The sequence below is a fragment of the Microcebus murinus genome, chromosome 31, assembly GCF_040939455.1.
Source record: "Microcebus murinus isolate Inina chromosome 31, M.murinus_Inina_mat1.0, whole genome shotgun sequence".
NCBI lineage: Eukaryota > Metazoa > Chordata > Mammalia > Primates > Cheirogaleidae > Microcebus > Microcebus murinus.
The window spans coordinates 3,653,998-3,672,373 of NC_134134.1; the positions used below are offsets into that span (position 1 = coordinate 3,653,998).

The 18,376-nt window shown below is 33.6% G+C and overlaps 2 protein-coding genes across 2 annotated transcripts in view; one reads left to right on the forward strand and one right to left on the reverse strand.

The window, feature by feature from the left end:
• LOC109729190 (KRAB domain-containing protein 5-like) overlaps positions 1-18,376 on the forward strand; it is a 445,983-nt gene that overhangs the window by 89,633 nt on the left and 337,974 nt on the right. The gene's annotated exons all lie outside the window — the stretch shown is intronic.
• LOC142865667 (uncharacterized) lies at positions 3,412-4,842 on the reverse strand. The gene is made up of 2 exons (XM_075998849.1): positions 3,981-4,842; positions 3,412-3,896 (listed from the first exon to the last, which is right to left on the reverse strand). Exons 1-2 carry the CDS (start codon positions 4,840-4,842, stop codon positions 3,481-3,483), a joined length of 1,278 nt encoding a protein of 425 aa, XP_075854964.1. The 3' UTR covers positions 3,412-3,480.

Below are 18,376 nucleotides of genomic sequence, written 5' to 3' on the forward strand. Positions count from 1 at the left end.
AGTTATGTAAATTAAATTCTCTAAGATTGAAATATCAGAAAAAGATTATTCCAAATATTTTCTATCCAGAGAAATCATTCTATTATATTCTAAGACTGAAAATACACATTCATAAGTAGATTCTAGATGGATGCATATGTTGTACTATAAGTAATTCATAGAAAATTAAATTCAATCCTATTTACCTAAACTCCCTATTGAGATATTGGCAAATTCTCATATTTTTATATAGTACTTAAGATATGCATCGCACACTTATTAATGCCTCACTTATTGTAATTATTTTCATATTTATGGCATTATATGTTAGGATCTAGTAACACTTTGCTTTTAAAAAGCAAACAATGCTGAGTTCTTCATTTAATCCTCTGGCCTTCAGAATTGTTTATCTTTCATAGGACTAAGGCTCTTAGATTAAACTTAGGACAATGAATTTCTCTAATCTTAATTACATAACCAGAATGCTATATGTATAGCCTGTAAATGGTCTCAAGCTTTCTAGTTAAAATGTTTTTTTCCTGCCAGGCGCTGTGGCTCACGCCTGTAATCCTATCTCTTGGGAGGCCGAGGAGGGCGGATTGCTCAAGGTCAGGAGTTCAAAACCAGCCTGAGCAAGAGTGAGACCCCGTCTCTACTATAAATAGAAAGAAATTAATTGGCCAACTGATATATATATAAAAAATTAGCCGGGCATGGTGGCGCATGCCTGTAGTCCCAGCTACTCGGGAGGCTGAGGCAGAAGGATCACTCAAGCCCAGGAGTTTGAGGTTGCTGTGAGCTAGGCTGACGCCACGGCACTCACTCTAGCCTGGACAACAAAGCGAGACTCTGTCTCAAAAAAAAAAAAAAAATGTTTTTTTCCTCCAAATTAAAAATACTCTACACTTCTCATCAAAACTTTTTAAATACTTTGTGAACTGGCTGGGGTTGAGTACAACAGTGAGAATATCATAGCCCAAGAACAGTCATAAATAAGAATGAGTTAGATACAGTTGTAGAAGGGAATGAAGATAAAAAATGGGAAAAACTGGAGATAATTATGAAATGAAAGAAGCAGAATTTCCACTTATAAATTTCGAGAGTTGGTTGTTCTGCTCGTCCCTTCGCTCCACATGAAAAATCAATGACTTTTTTTACCCTGGACATTTTCAATCTCTTCTCTGGAGCCACAAACTCACTCCCACAGAAGTATTGACTGCTAACACAGTCCTGTACTTATTTCTCCTATTTAAATATAAAATCAACTCCATAATTTATAAATCCTTCTAATGTTTACCTGAACAAAGATGCCTGATAAAGTCAATAAATCACATACTTCTATGACCAAAAGTAAAAGAAAAAGTAACCAAAAAGTGCTTTCAATGTGATTCCCTAATTAGAATGAAAATATAGAATGTACTAAGTAAAATTAAATTACTACATGGTGGAATTATTCATATCTTCAGGTAATTTTATGAGCACCATTAAGTTTTATAACAATCCTTGTTGTAATTTCAGATCTGGTCATATAAACAATACTTAATGAACTTTGAAATAATAAAATAACATAATAGGCCTAGCATGAGTAATAAGCATGTAAGAACCGGGGATTGGCATGGGAAAGTTCCCATTCAGAAGCTTTAGGGTTTTAAACAATTAATTCAAATAAAGCGAACAAAATATCTCCTTTCAGAATCTTTGAAGTTTCTAATTTGCTAGTAAATCCTCGACACTTTTGAAATTACCCATTTTGTCTAATATTTCTTCTTTTCTGCTCAAAATAAGTATACATCCACAGTCACACAAACATAATTACTTATTCTGTAAATATGCTACAACTCTAATTCAACTTAACTGTGATGTATTTATATATTTGATTCAATATAAATAAAAAATATGCTTATTTCTGTTTCACTGACAGGAAGGTCACATGTTGAAAGAAAAATGTAGGACAGAATGTAACAACTACTCATTCCATGTTCAGAAATGTATGGATTTTCATTAAGTGCAAAATCTTTATTATAAGCATTACAGCAACAATGTAATTATAAATATAATGAAAAAAAGCTTTGGAAACATTATTCTTCAAAGTAGAGCCACTGATAAAAAGGATCACAAATGATGTCTTTGTACTGTGTAACCCAACAGTACATTTTTACAATTCATGATCTCCAACTACGACTAACATGGGATAGGTTAAAGTTGGTGCAAAATAACACTTCATTCTATCTACAACATGTTTGACACATTAAAAGTATTTTTAATTTAATGAAACACATTAAGTTTACATGTCATCTAAAAACATTCCAAATATCATTCTATTTTATTATTGTAATGTGCAATTATAAAACAATTTATTTCTAATATTGTAATTTTTTCATTCTGATCATAATAAGAATATGGGTCTGTATACCTACATCATACATCACTTGAAATACTGTTTGTTGTATGAAAACTCCATAGTACCTCTCCATTTCATAAATCTTACATTTCAGTGTTTTAAATTTTCCATGGAAAAGTACATGAATAATGCCTACTTAATATAGAAAGACTGTATTCTTAAGATAGAATAAATGTGATGTAGCTATCATTAACCACACACATTCACATACCCGCAAAGAATGAAAGCATACCATCTACTGTATTTAAAGTTGAATAACATCAGTATTTGCATGTCAAAAATAGCAAAAAATCATGCTTTATTACATTTTAACCGCACCCTGACCAGAAAGTATATTTTACATGTAATTATAAGTCTCAAAAAATATCCCAATTTTTTAAACCTGACATACAAAAAAATCAACTATTTTAACTGGGTTGTTCTGTATAATAAAAAACTTGGTTTAAGGAAATGTGAGAATATGTTAATGACTCAGTGCATTGCTCTGTGAGTCCTCTGATATCTGTTTAGACTTGATTCTTGATTAAGTGCGTTCTGAAATTTATTATATCTGTTCGTAGTTTTAAGTATCAATTCTTTGTTGATCTCTAAGGTATAACTTTTGCATAAATATATTTTCACATTCATTATATTTGTAAGATTTCTATTCCTTAAAATTTTTGTGATGTTGAGCAATGTTAGATAAAATATTGGAGCATTTCTTTCAGTGTACGTTCTCCCATGTCCGATAAGATATCTGTTATAACTAAAGCTATTGTCGCTCTCTACATTATTATAGTTTACTTTAAGTACTGTTGTGCATTTTAAGGCTAATACTTTGGGAAAGCACTTTCATAAACATTACATTTATCTAACTTTTATCTAGTATGATTTCTTTGATGTTGATTAAGATGTGAGCAGTTATTAAAGATTTTGCTACAATATCCACATATGTAGAATTTTTCTCTGATATGAATTCTTTTATGTAGATTAAGGTGTGAGCACTGGGACAATGTTTTGCCACATTCCTCACATTTGTATGGTTTCTCTCCTGTATGGATTCATTTATGCAGAGTGAGGTCTCTTAGCCAGGTAAAGGCTTTGCCACATTCTTCACATTTTCAGGGTTTTTCTCCAGTATGAATTCTTTTATGTTGAGTAAGGTTTGAGGAGTGGGTAAAGGCTTTGCCACATGCTTCACATTTGTAGGGTTTCTCTCCAGTATGGATTCTTTTATGTTGAGTAAGGGTTGAGGATTGTGTAAAGGCTTTGCCACATTCCTCGCATTTGTAGGGTTTCTCTCCACTATGGATTCTTTTATGTTGAGTAAGGTGTGTGCACCGGGTAAAGGCTTTGCCACATTCTTCACATTTGTAGGGTTTCTCTCCAGTATGGATTCTTTTATGTTGAATAAGGTTTGTGCACTGGGTAAATGCTTTGCCACATTCTTCACATTTGTATGGTTTCTGTCCCATATGAATTCTTTTATGTACAGAAAGTTTTGTACACCAGGCAAAAGCTTTGCCACATTCTTCACCTTTGTAGGGTTTCTCTCTAGTATGGGTCATTTTATGTTGACAAAGGTGTGTGCACTGGGTAAAGGCTTTGCCACATTCTTCACATTTGTAGGGTTTCTCTCCAGTATGGATCCTTTTATGTTGAGTAAGGGTTGATGACTGGGTAAAGGATTTACCACATTCCTTACATTTGTAGGGTTTATCTCCTGTATGAATTCTTTTATGTTCAGTAAGGTATGTGTACTGGGTAAAGGCTTTTCCACATTCTTCACATTTGTAGGGTTTCTCTCCCATATGAATTATTTTATGTAGAGTAAGATTTGTACACCAGGTAAAGGCTTTGCCACATTCTTCACATTTGTAGGGTTTCTCTCCACTATGGATTCTTTTATGTTGAGTAAGGTGTGTGCTCTGGGTAAAGGCTTTGCCACATTCTTCACATTTGTAGGGTTTCTCTCCCATATGAATTCTTTTATGTAGAGTAAGGTTTGTACACCAGGTAAAGGCTTTGCCACATTCTTCACATTTGTAGGGTTTCTCTCCAGTATGGATCCTTTTATGTTGAGTAAGGGTTGATGACTGGGTAAAGGATTTACCACATTCCTTACATTTGTAGGGTTTATCTCCTGTATGAATTCTTTTATGTTCAGTAAGGTATGTGTACTGGGTAAAGGCTTTTCCACATTCTTCACATTTGTAGGGTTTCTCTCCCATATGAATTCTTTTATGTAGAGTAAGATTTGTACACCGGGTAAAGACTTTGCCACATTCTTCACATTTGTAGGGTTTCTCTCCACTATGGATTCTTTTATGTTGAGTAAGTATTGAAAACTGGTTAAAGGCTTTGCCACATTCTTCACATTTGTAGGGCTTCTCTCCAGTGTGAATTCTCCTATGTATAATAAGTTTGGAGCAACAGTTAAAGGATTTTCCACATTTTTCACACTTGTAGAATTTCTCTGTCATATGAAATTTCCTATGTCCAGATACATTAGAGATGTGATTAAAAATTTCGCCATATTCATTAAGTTTGAATCTTTTTTCTCCAGTATGTCTTGTCTTCTGTCTATTTAGATTTGATGATTTACTAAAGACTTTTATACATTTATAACATTTGAAGATTTTTCTATGGCAACTTGACAGACATTGGATAAGACCATCAGAACATACTTTCTGCTTCTTACACTCAACCACAAAATCCCATTCTCTTTTTAAGTGTACATTTTCAAGGCCACAGCTTCCATATAGTCTCAGTATTGATTTCTGAAATGGGCCTTTTATGCCCTGCTCTGGCAATAGGTCTTTGGAGCAATGGGAAGAAAGTTCTGAAAGAAATAAAAATAAAAAAGTATCTCACTAACTAGACTAGTATATTCAGGTGAATATACTTCACAGTTTGAATATATAAAACTGTAGAAAGCACATTAGCAATAAAGCACAATAGAATACCACGGTATTACTTCCATCATAGATGTATGACCTTAAAAATATACTGACAACCATGATTCCTTTAGCAATAATAACTGGTAATTGTTCATAGAAACCCAAATTAGAATAACCCCAAAAACCACATGGAAGGGGAAGGAAACTTTGTTGCATTTACCCACCATAGCCCTTCCTCCATGCTGATACTGAGTTATCACTTTAGTAGAAAAATCCCATGTCCTGGATTTTCTATGTAAAGAGAAAGAAACTATAGGCACATGTCCACACGTCTGTTTATTTATAGCCTTTCCAAAGGCTGGTTTCTATCTCCCAGGAGAACTACATAACTCTATGGGAAAACTATGCACATATCAATAATAAAATTCTGCATTATCATAATGTTGGTGCAAAATATTTAATTATGCTATAAAATATGAAAGGCAAAATAAAAAATATTATTTCCTTATGTTAATTTGTATACAATATAAAGAGATGTAATTATTGACATCAATATCATAAAGGTGAGGGCAGAGATAAAGATTAAGGATTTTTGTATGCAACCGAAGTTAAGTAGTTATCCATTTAACATAAGTTGCAAGTTCAAAAGATTTTTCATAGTTTTCACAGTGAATATCAGAAAAAAATGTTTATAGAGATAAAAAAAGAAAGCTAGGCAAGAAACAAAATATGTCACTAATAATCAGTGAGGTACAATGCAGGACAGAAGGAGAGGAAAGAAAGAAAAGATAGTGACAAAAGTCATATGAAACAATTAACATTATAAAAATTGTAAATCCTTTCTTTGAGAAAATTATGTAAATATTTATGTACTAGTGTTTCCAGTCAGAAGGCACAGTTAAATAAAGGGATTTTAAAAATCCAACTCTATTCCATCTAAAGCGACATGACTTCATACCTGGTAAGAAAATAGACTAAAACTAGCAGAATATAGCAAGATATATTAGGAAAACATTTAGTATCTAAGAACAGTGGAGTTCAAAATTATATTAGGCATATTATTTTGAAGTGAAAAACATTATAAGTTTTAAAATATTAGTTTAAGTCAAAACTGTCACAAGAGACAAACGAGGGCATTAAATATAAAAAATGGTCATTGACTGAGGGCTTATGAAAATAATACATATATATAATATCTATCTTTATCTCACATCAATATTTTCAAATATATTTTAAATAGCATTGACATAATTGAAGCAAGGAATGGACAGCAAAACAGGATATTTTGATATTCCACTTTCAACAATAATAAAGCCAGTCAAATTATTAATAAGAAAACAAAAAATTTGAAAACACTATAGAGCAATTAGACCTAATAGATGTATTGGAAACACTCTATACAATAATTGCAGAATATACAATCTTCTTGATAGCTCACAAAACATTCTTCCTAAAAAACTACCTGTTCAGCCACAACTCTTACCCAATTTTAGAAAGTTGAAATTTTACACACTTTAATTTTTGACTAGAATGAAATGAAACTGAAAATGAATTATAGAAGAAACATAGAAAAATTCACAAATATAGGAAAATAAACAACACACTCCTGAGTATGTTCTTCTTCAAGGGAAGTAGACCTAATGTTGTGAAGATGTCCAAATTGATCTACAGATTAAATGCAATTCCTTTCAAATTTTCAGTTTTAGTTTTTGAATAATAAAAAAAAACCAAACTCTTCCTTTAGAAGTTGCATTAAATATAAGTTGTTTAGACTCTCTAATGAAAAATAAGATGAACGTATCAATAAATACAAACAGAACCCTACAATATGCCACCTACAAAAGCCTTCCTTTACCTCTAAAAAGTCAAACTGGTTGAAAGTAATTGTAAAAAAAATCTACATAAAAAATAAAAGGAGGATATTTTGGCCATAATTAAAGACAATACACTTTAAGTCAAAAACCTTCGAAAGTGACAAAGACTTTTATAAGGACAAAATGGCTCATTTAGGAGAAATCTATGGCACAGAATACACTTAGATAATATACATGGAATGTACATATTTTAGCATAGAGGTTTTAAAAATATATATCAGGGCTTCTAAATATATTAAGAAAATATGAACAAAAGTATGGACAGAAGTGTGGCAAGAAACACCTAGTAACACACTAGTTATAGAGACTGCAAGACCTCACTTTCAATGGTGAATACAAAAATTTCACAGAAGATAAATAAGAAATCAGATAATGGGAAAAATTTGTAGACCAGTTAGATGTCAAAGATGTTTACAGAGCTCTTCAGTAAAAAGCAGCAGAATACACTATAGTTTCAATCATTCATGCTAAATGCTGTTAGGACAATTAAGTCTCATGAAGTTGAAGAAACCTAAAAACATACAACATATATTTTTTGACATAAATGAAGTGGAACTAGAAATCAAAAGCACAACTGAAACTGGCTAAAACAAAAATATGTCAAAATTAAACACACTCTTTAATGCATTCATGCTCAATGGTCAGATGATTTTAAAAAGTTAAGATGTCAATACTATCCACAGTGACATACAAATTTAATCAATGTCTATAATACTCCTATCATACTTCTTTTAAAGAAATATAAAAATAAATTCTAAAGTGTATTGGAACAATAAATAGCCAGACTGTTTTAGAAATACAAACAAGGAGGAATAGCACTTCTTGATATGAAAACAAATCTACAGGAATGAAAAAATGAGCTACTGCCACAAAGACAAACAATGAGATGAAACAACAGAATGGAGAACCCAGAAATAAACCTTTGTATCCATGACAAAACTTAGGTTCCTGAAGATTGGAATGACCATGCAATGAAAAAGAAGAGTCACTTCAACGAATGTTGTAGAAAATTGAATATTTCTGAGAGAAAATAAATGATGTTGGTACCTTCCCTTGCACTATATAGAATATATCTTAAATAAATTAAATATTAAAACATTAGAAATACATGTATAAAACTCTTAGAGAAAATATAAAGGAAATATCATGATATTGGTCCTGGCAGTGTTTTAGCAGATGTACCATCAAATGCATAATCAAGAAAAAGGAAGAGAAGAAAAATGGGATTCTATCATTCTTCAAATTTTCTGCACAAAGGAAAAACTTAGTGGAGTAAGAATGCCTCCTACAAAATGGGTTAAATAGATGCAAATCACATATTTGATTGAAGTTAACATCGTGAATAAATGAACAATGGTTAAAATTCTAAAACAAAAGTGAATAACTTGACTAACTAATGGACAATAGATTGATCTGGCATTTCTGCAAAGAAGATATATTAATAGCCAAACATAATTTGAAAGCAACCTAAAAGTTGTTAATCTTTAGATACATGCAAAACAAAATCACAATGAGATATCACCTCACATCCATTACATTGATAACTTTTAAATAAATAAAAGCATATGCAGATATATACATATGGTGAGAATGTAGAGAAACTAAAATGCTGCTATGTTATTCTGAACCTTTGATTTTAAAAATTATAAAAATTGAAATACAACAGATCACAAATTTAAACTATATAAGGAGAGCAAAACAGGTATATGGTGGGAGGGGAAGGATCCACTTGTTTTATTTTTTTTTTCCCAAAGAACAACAAAAATTTGGCAGCCATCCACGGAAAATTACAATTATCTGAATTTGGGGACTTAAATGGAAGGTTGTTAAACTCTAGTGGAACCATAGATCTGGGAAGGTGATTTAGAATATTCAGGCTCTCATCCAGCTGACAAACTTAAGGACCCATTGTCCTGAATACAGACTGCAACATGGGTCAACCATCTTGGATACACAGAGTCTCTGATGGTTACCTGTGACAAAGTTGGAGTGGTGCTGCTCATCCAGAGACTTTGGGAGAAACACACCTATCTGCAGCCATGGAGGCAGACCTGAATAACTTGGTCTTGCTATCATCTGTAAAGCAGAACTGTGACTCTGCTACAGCAGTCTCAACTATAGTCCAGGTCCAGTTCTTTCAGTGCATAGATCCACACAGTGACCTGCAGGGACTCTTCCAAGGTACTCATTGGGAGCCATGCCCACCCACACATATGGTATTACCCTAAAATATGCAGACTGAAATGCACAACCATACCCTAGTATGTGTCATACAGATCCAAATCCTGAAGGCAATCAATTTACCCAGAAACAAGAGAGGATTGAAAACCACCCAAGCCCTTTGGAATTGGCCCACTAAATGTAGACTCCACTGCAGAGCAAGGGGCAGTCTTGTGTCCTAGCTACAGAAACTCTTCATTGAAAACCTAGAGAAGATACCTTTAGCCCAAGAACTCAAAAGAAAAAAATCTTTACCTTCCAAAACCAATTTATAAAATCTGGGAAAGGTATTTAATCCTTCACATGCACAAATACCAATATAAGGATAATGTCCAACCTCTCTTAATGCTTCTATTCTATATGACTTCAAGACCTAAGCACAAAAATTAGGCAAGAACATGACCAGATCCACTCAAATTAGAAAGCAAAAGTAAAAATAACACCATTTGCAGATGACATTATCTTATATATAAAAAACTACCAAGAAGATAGGAAGAAATCTTTATAAAGTAATAAAACCCCAGTTAAGTCACAGGATGTAAAATTTACATACAGATATCAGTTGCTTTTCTATACACCTATAAAGTAGACAATAAAAAAGGAAAACACTCTCATATACAATACCATCAAGATAATAGATTCCTAAGAAATATATTTAAACAAAGTGGTTTAAAAAAACCCTTTACACTGAGTATTATAAAATATTAATAAAATAAATTGAAGATGACATGAATAAATAGAAAGATATTATACAAAACAGTGTATACATTCAATGTGTTCCCTATCAAATTCCAGGGGCATTACTTGACAGTATTAAACAAAAAATCCTAATATTTGTATTATATCACAAATACCATTGAGGAGCTGTATGCAATAATGAGAAAGAAGAAAAAAAGTTCCAGTATCATACTTTCAGTTTTCAAACTATATTTTAAGGTGGGAGTAATAAAAATAGCAAAATGTGTGCATAAAAACCAACAGAAATAACAATGGAAGAGAATGGAGAGCTCCAAAATAAAACAAAACATAAGGTCAAGTAGCATTTATCTAGGCACTACCAATTCACAATGCAGAAAGTATGGCTCTTGAATGCTTGTGCTGGAAAACTAGATACCCAAAAACAAATGAATAAAAGCAAACTATTTTTGCTTATATGATACCCAAAAACTAACTCCAGATGTAATAAAGATTTAAATGGAAGACATAAAACTGTAATGTTTCTAAAAAAAAATAGTATAAAGCAAAGAAAAAATTATAGAAAAACCTTGACATAAGACTTGCAATTTTCTTTTTTCTTTTTTTTTTTTTTTTTTTTTTGGAGATGAAACAATGAGCACTAGAACAAAATCTGAACAATTTGGGCTGCATCAAACTGAAAATCCTCTGCACACCAAGGAAAAAAACAAAATAAGAAAACATATAGGACAGGAGAAAATATTTTCAAAGTTTATATGGTATAATATGTTAAAACCCAAAATATATAGGAAACTCATATTTTTCAAATGCAAAACAATGTCATCACACACTTAAAAATAAGCAAAAGTTTATGTCGATTATTTTCAAAGAAAACATACCAGTTTACAACAGGAAACACGAAAAGTAACTCATCATCACCAAAACATCATGTAAACACAAATGAAAACTATGATATGGTATCTCTTCCCAACTGTTAAAATGGTTAATGTCCAAAACAAGAGACATAATACGTGAGGACAAGAGTGTGCAGGAAATCAATCCCTGTAGACTGTTATTAATTGTAAATGTATAGTGTCAGCATAGAGATTTGTTAAAAAATGTAAATACTACAACTGCCTTATCATTCACCAATTCTACCTATGAGTATAACCATGTAAAATCAGTATCTTAAGAGGTTCTGCACCCCCATATATATCGCAGCATCATGCATGTTTGCCAAGAAAATGGAAACAAACTAAATGCCTGCTTATGATGAATACACTGTAAAATAACTGTACAAACTCATACCATACATTACTAAGCCATGAAAATGATAAATATCCTGCCACTTCAACAGCATGGATGAATGTAGTAGGCATTATGCTAAGTAGAATTTACAAAAAATAAAGAGTACCACAGTGGTTTCCAGTATGTGAAGTCAGGAAAAGTAAGATGTTTAAGAGTACAATCTTTCAGTTATAAGATGAATAGATCTTGGAGATCTAATGTATGGCATCATGATTAGAGTTATTAATAATGTTTTACATGCTTAAAATTCGTTTAGACCATAGAACTCACTATTAATAAATGTTCTTACTATAATTAAATGGTAAATATGTGAGATGATGGATATGTTTATTACCTTAATTATATTGTTTTACCATTTATACACACATCAGATCACTACAGTGTGTACAATAAATATATACAGTTATACAATTCTTATTTGTGAAAACTTCCCCTGTTAAACGTCCCACATACAGAAATATATGCACACACACACACACATAAGTGACACATTTCTGATGCTACTAAATAGGGGGAAATTATGGAACATAAGTTATCAGAGTATTATATATCAATTGGGAGTATAAATATATTCAATTACTTGAAGCCCTGAATGAGACATATTTAAGAATAAGACATATTTAAGAATTCTATAAGGTGAGCAGGGAAAATAAACTATATTATAGTTTGGGAATTTTGGTATAATAAAGTTGAAAAATTACTCTTATTTTATACTAGAAAAAGAGTAAGTAGAAGTGAAATAACATTAGATTTTCTTACATTTAGGAAGAGGCTATGAATTTATATACAATTAGTAAGTCTGACTTTCTGTAGGATTGCCTCTTAAAACTTAGAATTGAAAATCAGGTTGCATAAAATATGAATATCTGTCCCTAGTGTTTCTGGCATTACAGAAAAAAATCCCAATAACTGCACTATTCCCCTTTACACATTTCAGAAATGAGGCATCAAAAGGAACTTAAAACATGGTACTGGACAGGGAGGATAACATCTATAATCCCAGGAATTCGGGAGGCAAGGAAGAAGGATCACTTGAGGCCAGGATCCTAATACAAGATCTAGCAACATGAGGGGACTCCATTTTTATGAGAAAATAATAATAATTAAAAAAATGGCTGGCCATGGTAGCTCATGCCCATAGATCTAGCTACTTGGAAGACAGAAGTTGTAGGATCTCTGGAGCCCAGAGGTTTGAGGTTCCAGTGAGCTATGATCAGCCACTGCAACCAGAAAGGTCAGGAAAGCAAAACCCTGTCAAAAGATGGCTTAATCTAGAGGTCTTCAAAGTATGTATAGATGGTTCCACAACCCCTAAACAATAGAAATGCTGATAGATAATGTAGTTCCTTGTAAGCCATGACAAGAAGTTTGGCTCTCTCTGAATTCTAAGGAAGATCACTGCATGGATAGTTATTAGGGAGTTTAAAAGCTTGGTACAGAATATGTCCTTCTGGAAGATAAAGAGAAACATACAGTCTTCTAAATATCATTTCCAATGGAATATTCCAAGTCACTTTTTAATATCTGTCTTCCTCCTTGAGCTTTGGCTCTCTAACATTTGTTATCTGCTTCACTGAATCTCACCTACCTGGATATATAGCTGTTGTTTCCTCTTTCTTCTTAATCCAGGGCTCTATCCTTTGCTCCAAACATGTGATCAGCTCTGGCTTTGAGATGGCAAGACCTGTTTCATTAGAAAAATTTCACATGACTCTTGCTGAAGACTTTCCAATTCCTAATGCAGTACTAACCTTAGTACAGAGAACATTATAGAAGATTCTAGAAAATTCCTCTGCAAGATACCATTTTCTCACAGACCCTGTAGAATGATAAAAAATTATTTCTAATTTATGACTAGAGCACCAATTCCCACTAGCACCAAATAAGTAAGAGGTGGAAATTCTATTCTAAGGTGCAGGCAACACTTGTATAGGGTACAACAGTAATCTGATTTCTAGAGTAACCGCTAATCTAGTGTGAAATATACATATTGGCCCAAGAAAGGGAAAGGTGCAAGATAACATGAGACATCTAATGATTTTATTTTACAGAACAACAATCTTCAAATTTTCTGTAAAAGCATGGATAAATAATTCATTCATGTAAAGTAGAAACTTTTAAGAAACTATCTACAAAAATAAAATAATGGCCTTAATGTGGAAAAGGAATTCTGTATATATGTGATCCTCACCAAGGGAGACCAGGTTTCCGTAGTTCTCCAACATCACCTCCCTATACAAATTCCGTTGAGCATCGTCAAGGCATGCCCACTCCTCTGGAGAGAATTCTACAGCCACATCCCTGAATGTCACCATCTCCTGTAAAAAGACCCATATTTCCCAAGTGGCCATAGAGAGAGTTCTTAATTTGACTACAAGGAAAATGAGTTATGAGAACTGTTTCTGACATATGAGTGACTGGAATAATCCAATAAGATAATTTTTAGCACATTGATATATTGAACACATTCTCTTATCTGCTGGAATGAAGGTCACAAAAGATGTATGAAACTGTGGGCATATGATTATGCTTTGGATGATAAATTACTGAATACAAAATTAAGGGCCTTACTACAGTAATATAAATTTATGGGTGTTACATTTACATCACATTAATAAATTGTGCATATTTCTCACAGAGAAACATAGAGAGTTAGAAGGTATCACCTAATTTTTATGAGTACAATGAAGAATTAGAGATTTTGTTAAAATACAAATTCTGATTGAGGAGATATAGGATGGGGTCTGAATCTCTGCATCATATGATATAACTGCTGATATCAATGCTTCTGGCCTAAGGGAAGTATTTTGTAAGGATGCAGTAAATGGTAGACTTTGAATTTATCGTAGTTCATCTGAACAGAAACAGATGACACCCCTCATTTTTTAAAGCAAGCTATAAGAAGAAAGGGGAGCTGCCAGATTAAATGTGATGGTTCATTCACAACAGTCAGTAAATCTCCGCGGGACACTTAATGATAAAGAAAAAAACAATTAAGTTCATATTGGAGGAATCTGTCCGAGAGTATCTTAAGCAAGTGAATGAAATTAACATAATTTTAACAGGACAAATTGGTGTTAGGTACCATTGAAAAGAGGAGGAAACAAAATCACTGCTGGCATGGTAGTGCTAACAATATATAATCATGAGGAATCATCAATTTTATGCAAATTTCAGATACAGATTCTTCCCATTTGTTGTTATCTTTAATAATGTATGTAAATACTTTAGCATCATACAGAGCAAGTCTTCTATTTTCTGTTTTTTCCATGATTTTCTGATTATCCTAGGCAATCAATGCTATCCTCTTCCTGAATTCTCCTAATAATATTTTACATAGAGCTGATCAAGCAGCCAGATAAAACTTTGAGAACACATGTTCCCCCTCTTCACTCAAATTCAAAGACTATATCCAACAGGAATCTCAGACATCCACACTATTCTATCTTGATCTGTCACAATGGTTACATTTTCAATCATGTCATACGTTTCTTATACAAATTGGCTACTGTATTAAGAAGCTTATGGGAGAGAATGTAGAGCAGGCTCTGTTAGATACGGAGGATGGACTTTCCAGAGTTCCTTGACTATCATAAGAAGAAATAAAAAAAAATGTTGTTGCAAAACATATTAGCCATATACATCAGAAGTAAAGAAGTAAAGGTTTACAAGTTCAAAAAATTGAAGTTCTACATTACTTTCTAGGACAAACAGTTGACACAACCCCTAATCTGGGACACACTTACCTGAAAACCAGCCATTTCTTCCTCCTCTTCTCCTACTCTGAAATTTATTTTCAGGTGATATTGTGTAGAACAATTAGAATTAAATCTTGAGACTGCCCAGAAAGGAGTCAGCACAATTTCTTCCCTTGTTTCCACAACACTGACAAGCAGGAGGAACATAAAACACAGAAAGGCTACACTCAATTTTTCTTGTTCACAGGAAAGAGTCAGCTATGATCAGCTCATTCATGGAGACCAAAATGGGAGGTTCTCCTGTCTTTTCTTCCTGTTACCTCCCCCTGATACAGGTGCCAGGAGTTTTTGCAACAGGAGTAGGAATATGGACCACACTGATTTGTCTCTACCAAACTCAATAGAGCAGAAACTGTGACTTCTATCTCGAACAAAGGCTAAACTCAATTCTCATGAATGTATGCATGAGTCCTAATGATTGACCCTGCTATCAAATTAGAATTATTTGGGGCACAATTAAAACCACATGGATGTTCCCATCCAGCCCAACAGGCAGGTGATGGTGTGTCTTCAATCTAGCCAGGTTATCCTAATTGAAAGCCTGGGCTGAGAGGTAATTACCTTAAAATTGTCTCTGAAACATAAATGTGAATGTCAATCATGTGGTACTGTGGGCCTCACTCTAAGATATGTGGTCGGCTGGTTTGGAAGGGGTACATTAATTGGGTTCTTTGTCAGGTCCCCTTTTAGTGCTGCTGTTGGTCAACCTAGATCCATTCTTAGTAGCACTCAGGTAGAGACAGCAAGCACAGCATACATACTGCCTTTTGCCCAACACTCATCACAATGAATACTTAATTTCCAAAGTGAAGACCAGCATAATGCATTATCTACTGAGCATGTGTTATGTGCTCACAAGTATGGTTTGTTGCACTGTGAGGAAGCCTTTACATTGTGTGATTTAATCCTTATTATACCAGAAAAGTTGAGTAGTATGTGTCCAATAATTTACAGAAAATTTAGATGTAGTGCCAGCCTTTCTATTCTTCTCATGCTAGTATAATACAACACTAGAGAGGATCTAGAAATTGTTTACACTCACCCCAATAAGATCCTTTCAAAGTCAACTTACAAGTCCATGTTGATCTCTTACACTGCACTACATATCTCCCCTGAGTTTTTAATACATACTCAATTCAAAGTATGTCCCTGTCTTCTGAATTCCAGGTTGAGGCCAGGTATAATTTGGATTGACCTTTTTTTATTTTTTGCATTTACAGAGAGGGAAGGAAAGCAGGAAGAGAAATTCCTCTTTGGAACCTGCTCTAATGCATCCTGAGGAACCTCAGACTTTGCATTCAGAATTCAGAGCTGCAGCTTTAGGTTTCTAGGGAGGCTTGAATTCAGTAGGACTCACTGCACATTTCCTGGCATTTAGGCAAGAAGAGAAGGCAGAAAAGGAGTTCACGTGTTCAACCAAGTCTGCATTATCTTGTTCCCATTTGTGTCTGATCCCCATAGTTTCTGAATTCGTTTCAGATCTAAAGAAGTGAGATGCGTTTAGAGAAATGATAGAACTACTGATTATTATCCTTTGAGAGTGTATTCACAGGAATTTGGTCTAAGTATGCTCTGGAGGGACAGTAGACACCAAAGAGACCTAGAGAACTTACTGTGTGTAGATGCAGGGACAGTGAAGCTCTGTGCTACAGACTTGCAGGTTACAGACTGGAAGCTCAAAAAGGAATCTAGTGTTCAAAGCCCTTCAAATGTAGAAGTGGTGGGCACATTTTATGTTTATGTTGCATTTTTAATTCTGGAAAGTGTTCAGGAAATATTAAAAGTAAAGAGTCTCCAACTCAGAAAACCTCTCCACAAAGTTAAAAGAGAATTAAAAGAAAACCCTTTTATTACTCAATTAAAGCAGAATGTGATGTGCAGAGTGCCAATCCACTGAGAGATTCCAAAGGCACACATAAAGTCATTACTGTACATAACTAAGCAAATCCTAACTTTTACATACATGTAATCTAGATAAATAATAATTAGCTTTGAGGAAAGAAGAACGAAGACTAGACAGCCCTATTTGTCATAAAGAGTGCACCATAAACTTACTTGGTAATTAGTGAGACTCTATGTTTTTGGTAATTGATTACATTCAAATAAAAAACAAGTGTCTCAAGTCAATGCAGGAGGAGATAATTTTGCAAATTAAAGGTAGGTGCTCACTGAAGTTAGCATGCCATCTTCTTATGGAAATTGTGGGATAGGTAACTATCTTCCTTGATATTTCATTTCAAAGAGATGTTTCTCAGTTTCAGATAAAGCATTTCTTTAAAAAAAAGCATATTTAAAAATCTTTCAAAAGGATTTACAATCTTAGGCAGATAGTTAGGATCTCTGGCTCTTCTCAGGACAATGGTGCCCTGTTTTGGTGCTGTTTCCAGCAATTGCTCCACCTGGGGAGATGGATAAGGCTGCCATTCCATTTTGGTGCTGCTCCATCCTTAATTAAACCCTGAGCCACTTGTATACCTGAGGAAGGAGGGAATGCTTTATCAATCTAGCATTTTCGTAGCCAAGGCATAATAAGATTTACAAAGTGATCTAGGTGATCCTAAGGGATTAATACATCATTAGCTTTAATCTGCATTGCAGTTCACCCTCCTTCATGGGCTTTCATAGAGGGAGCTCCTACACCTTGATGAAATTCCCAGGACACCTGTTGATTATTTGATAAGAACCTACACCTCCGAAGATACAAATGCTGGTGAAATAAAATTAATGAGCATGTTAGAATTTTAAAGTGAAAAATTGATAAAACCATCCAAGAGCTCCTCAATTCTTGAGTGGATTATTAATATTTGGTATGTGTTTACAATGAAATATTATTCAATTTTAAGTAATGACAGTGAGCTAGCACTGCTTATGGTTTCCTGGATTGAGTGAGCCCATTATGCAAAGTGCAGTGACACAAGATCAGAAGAAAGGGCTCCACATGTACTCGCCATCTAATTGGTACTGACAGATTAAAATTATGGTGCACAAATGGTGGTGCTGTTCAAAGAGGGATTTACGGGTTTGCAGGTAGACCCACATCTAAGGGAAGCCTTGATCATCATGGAGGGTAAGGGCATACCTCTAACCCTTGCTAGGTAGAGAAAAATATATAAAATGTGACTAAAGTGTTTGTACTCTCATATTTTTTTGAAATAAAAAATATAAAAATAAAAACCATACATCTTTCCTTAACTTTGTAAAAATACCAAATATTGAGTCGCAAAGCAAATATAAAGGTCAATCAAGTAATGATTGCAAACTAAATTAAGCAAAAATGTCAAG

Coding starts and splice junctions, on each gene's coding strand:
- LOC142865667 (XM_075998849.1), bottom strand. CDS start 4,842: ATGACAGAGAAATTCTACAAGTGTGAAAAATGTGGAAAATCCTTTAAC. Junction 3,897..3,980: donor TGGAGAGAAACCCTACAAAT/GTGAAGAATGTG, acceptor AACCCTACAAAG/GTGAAGAATGTGGCAAAGCT.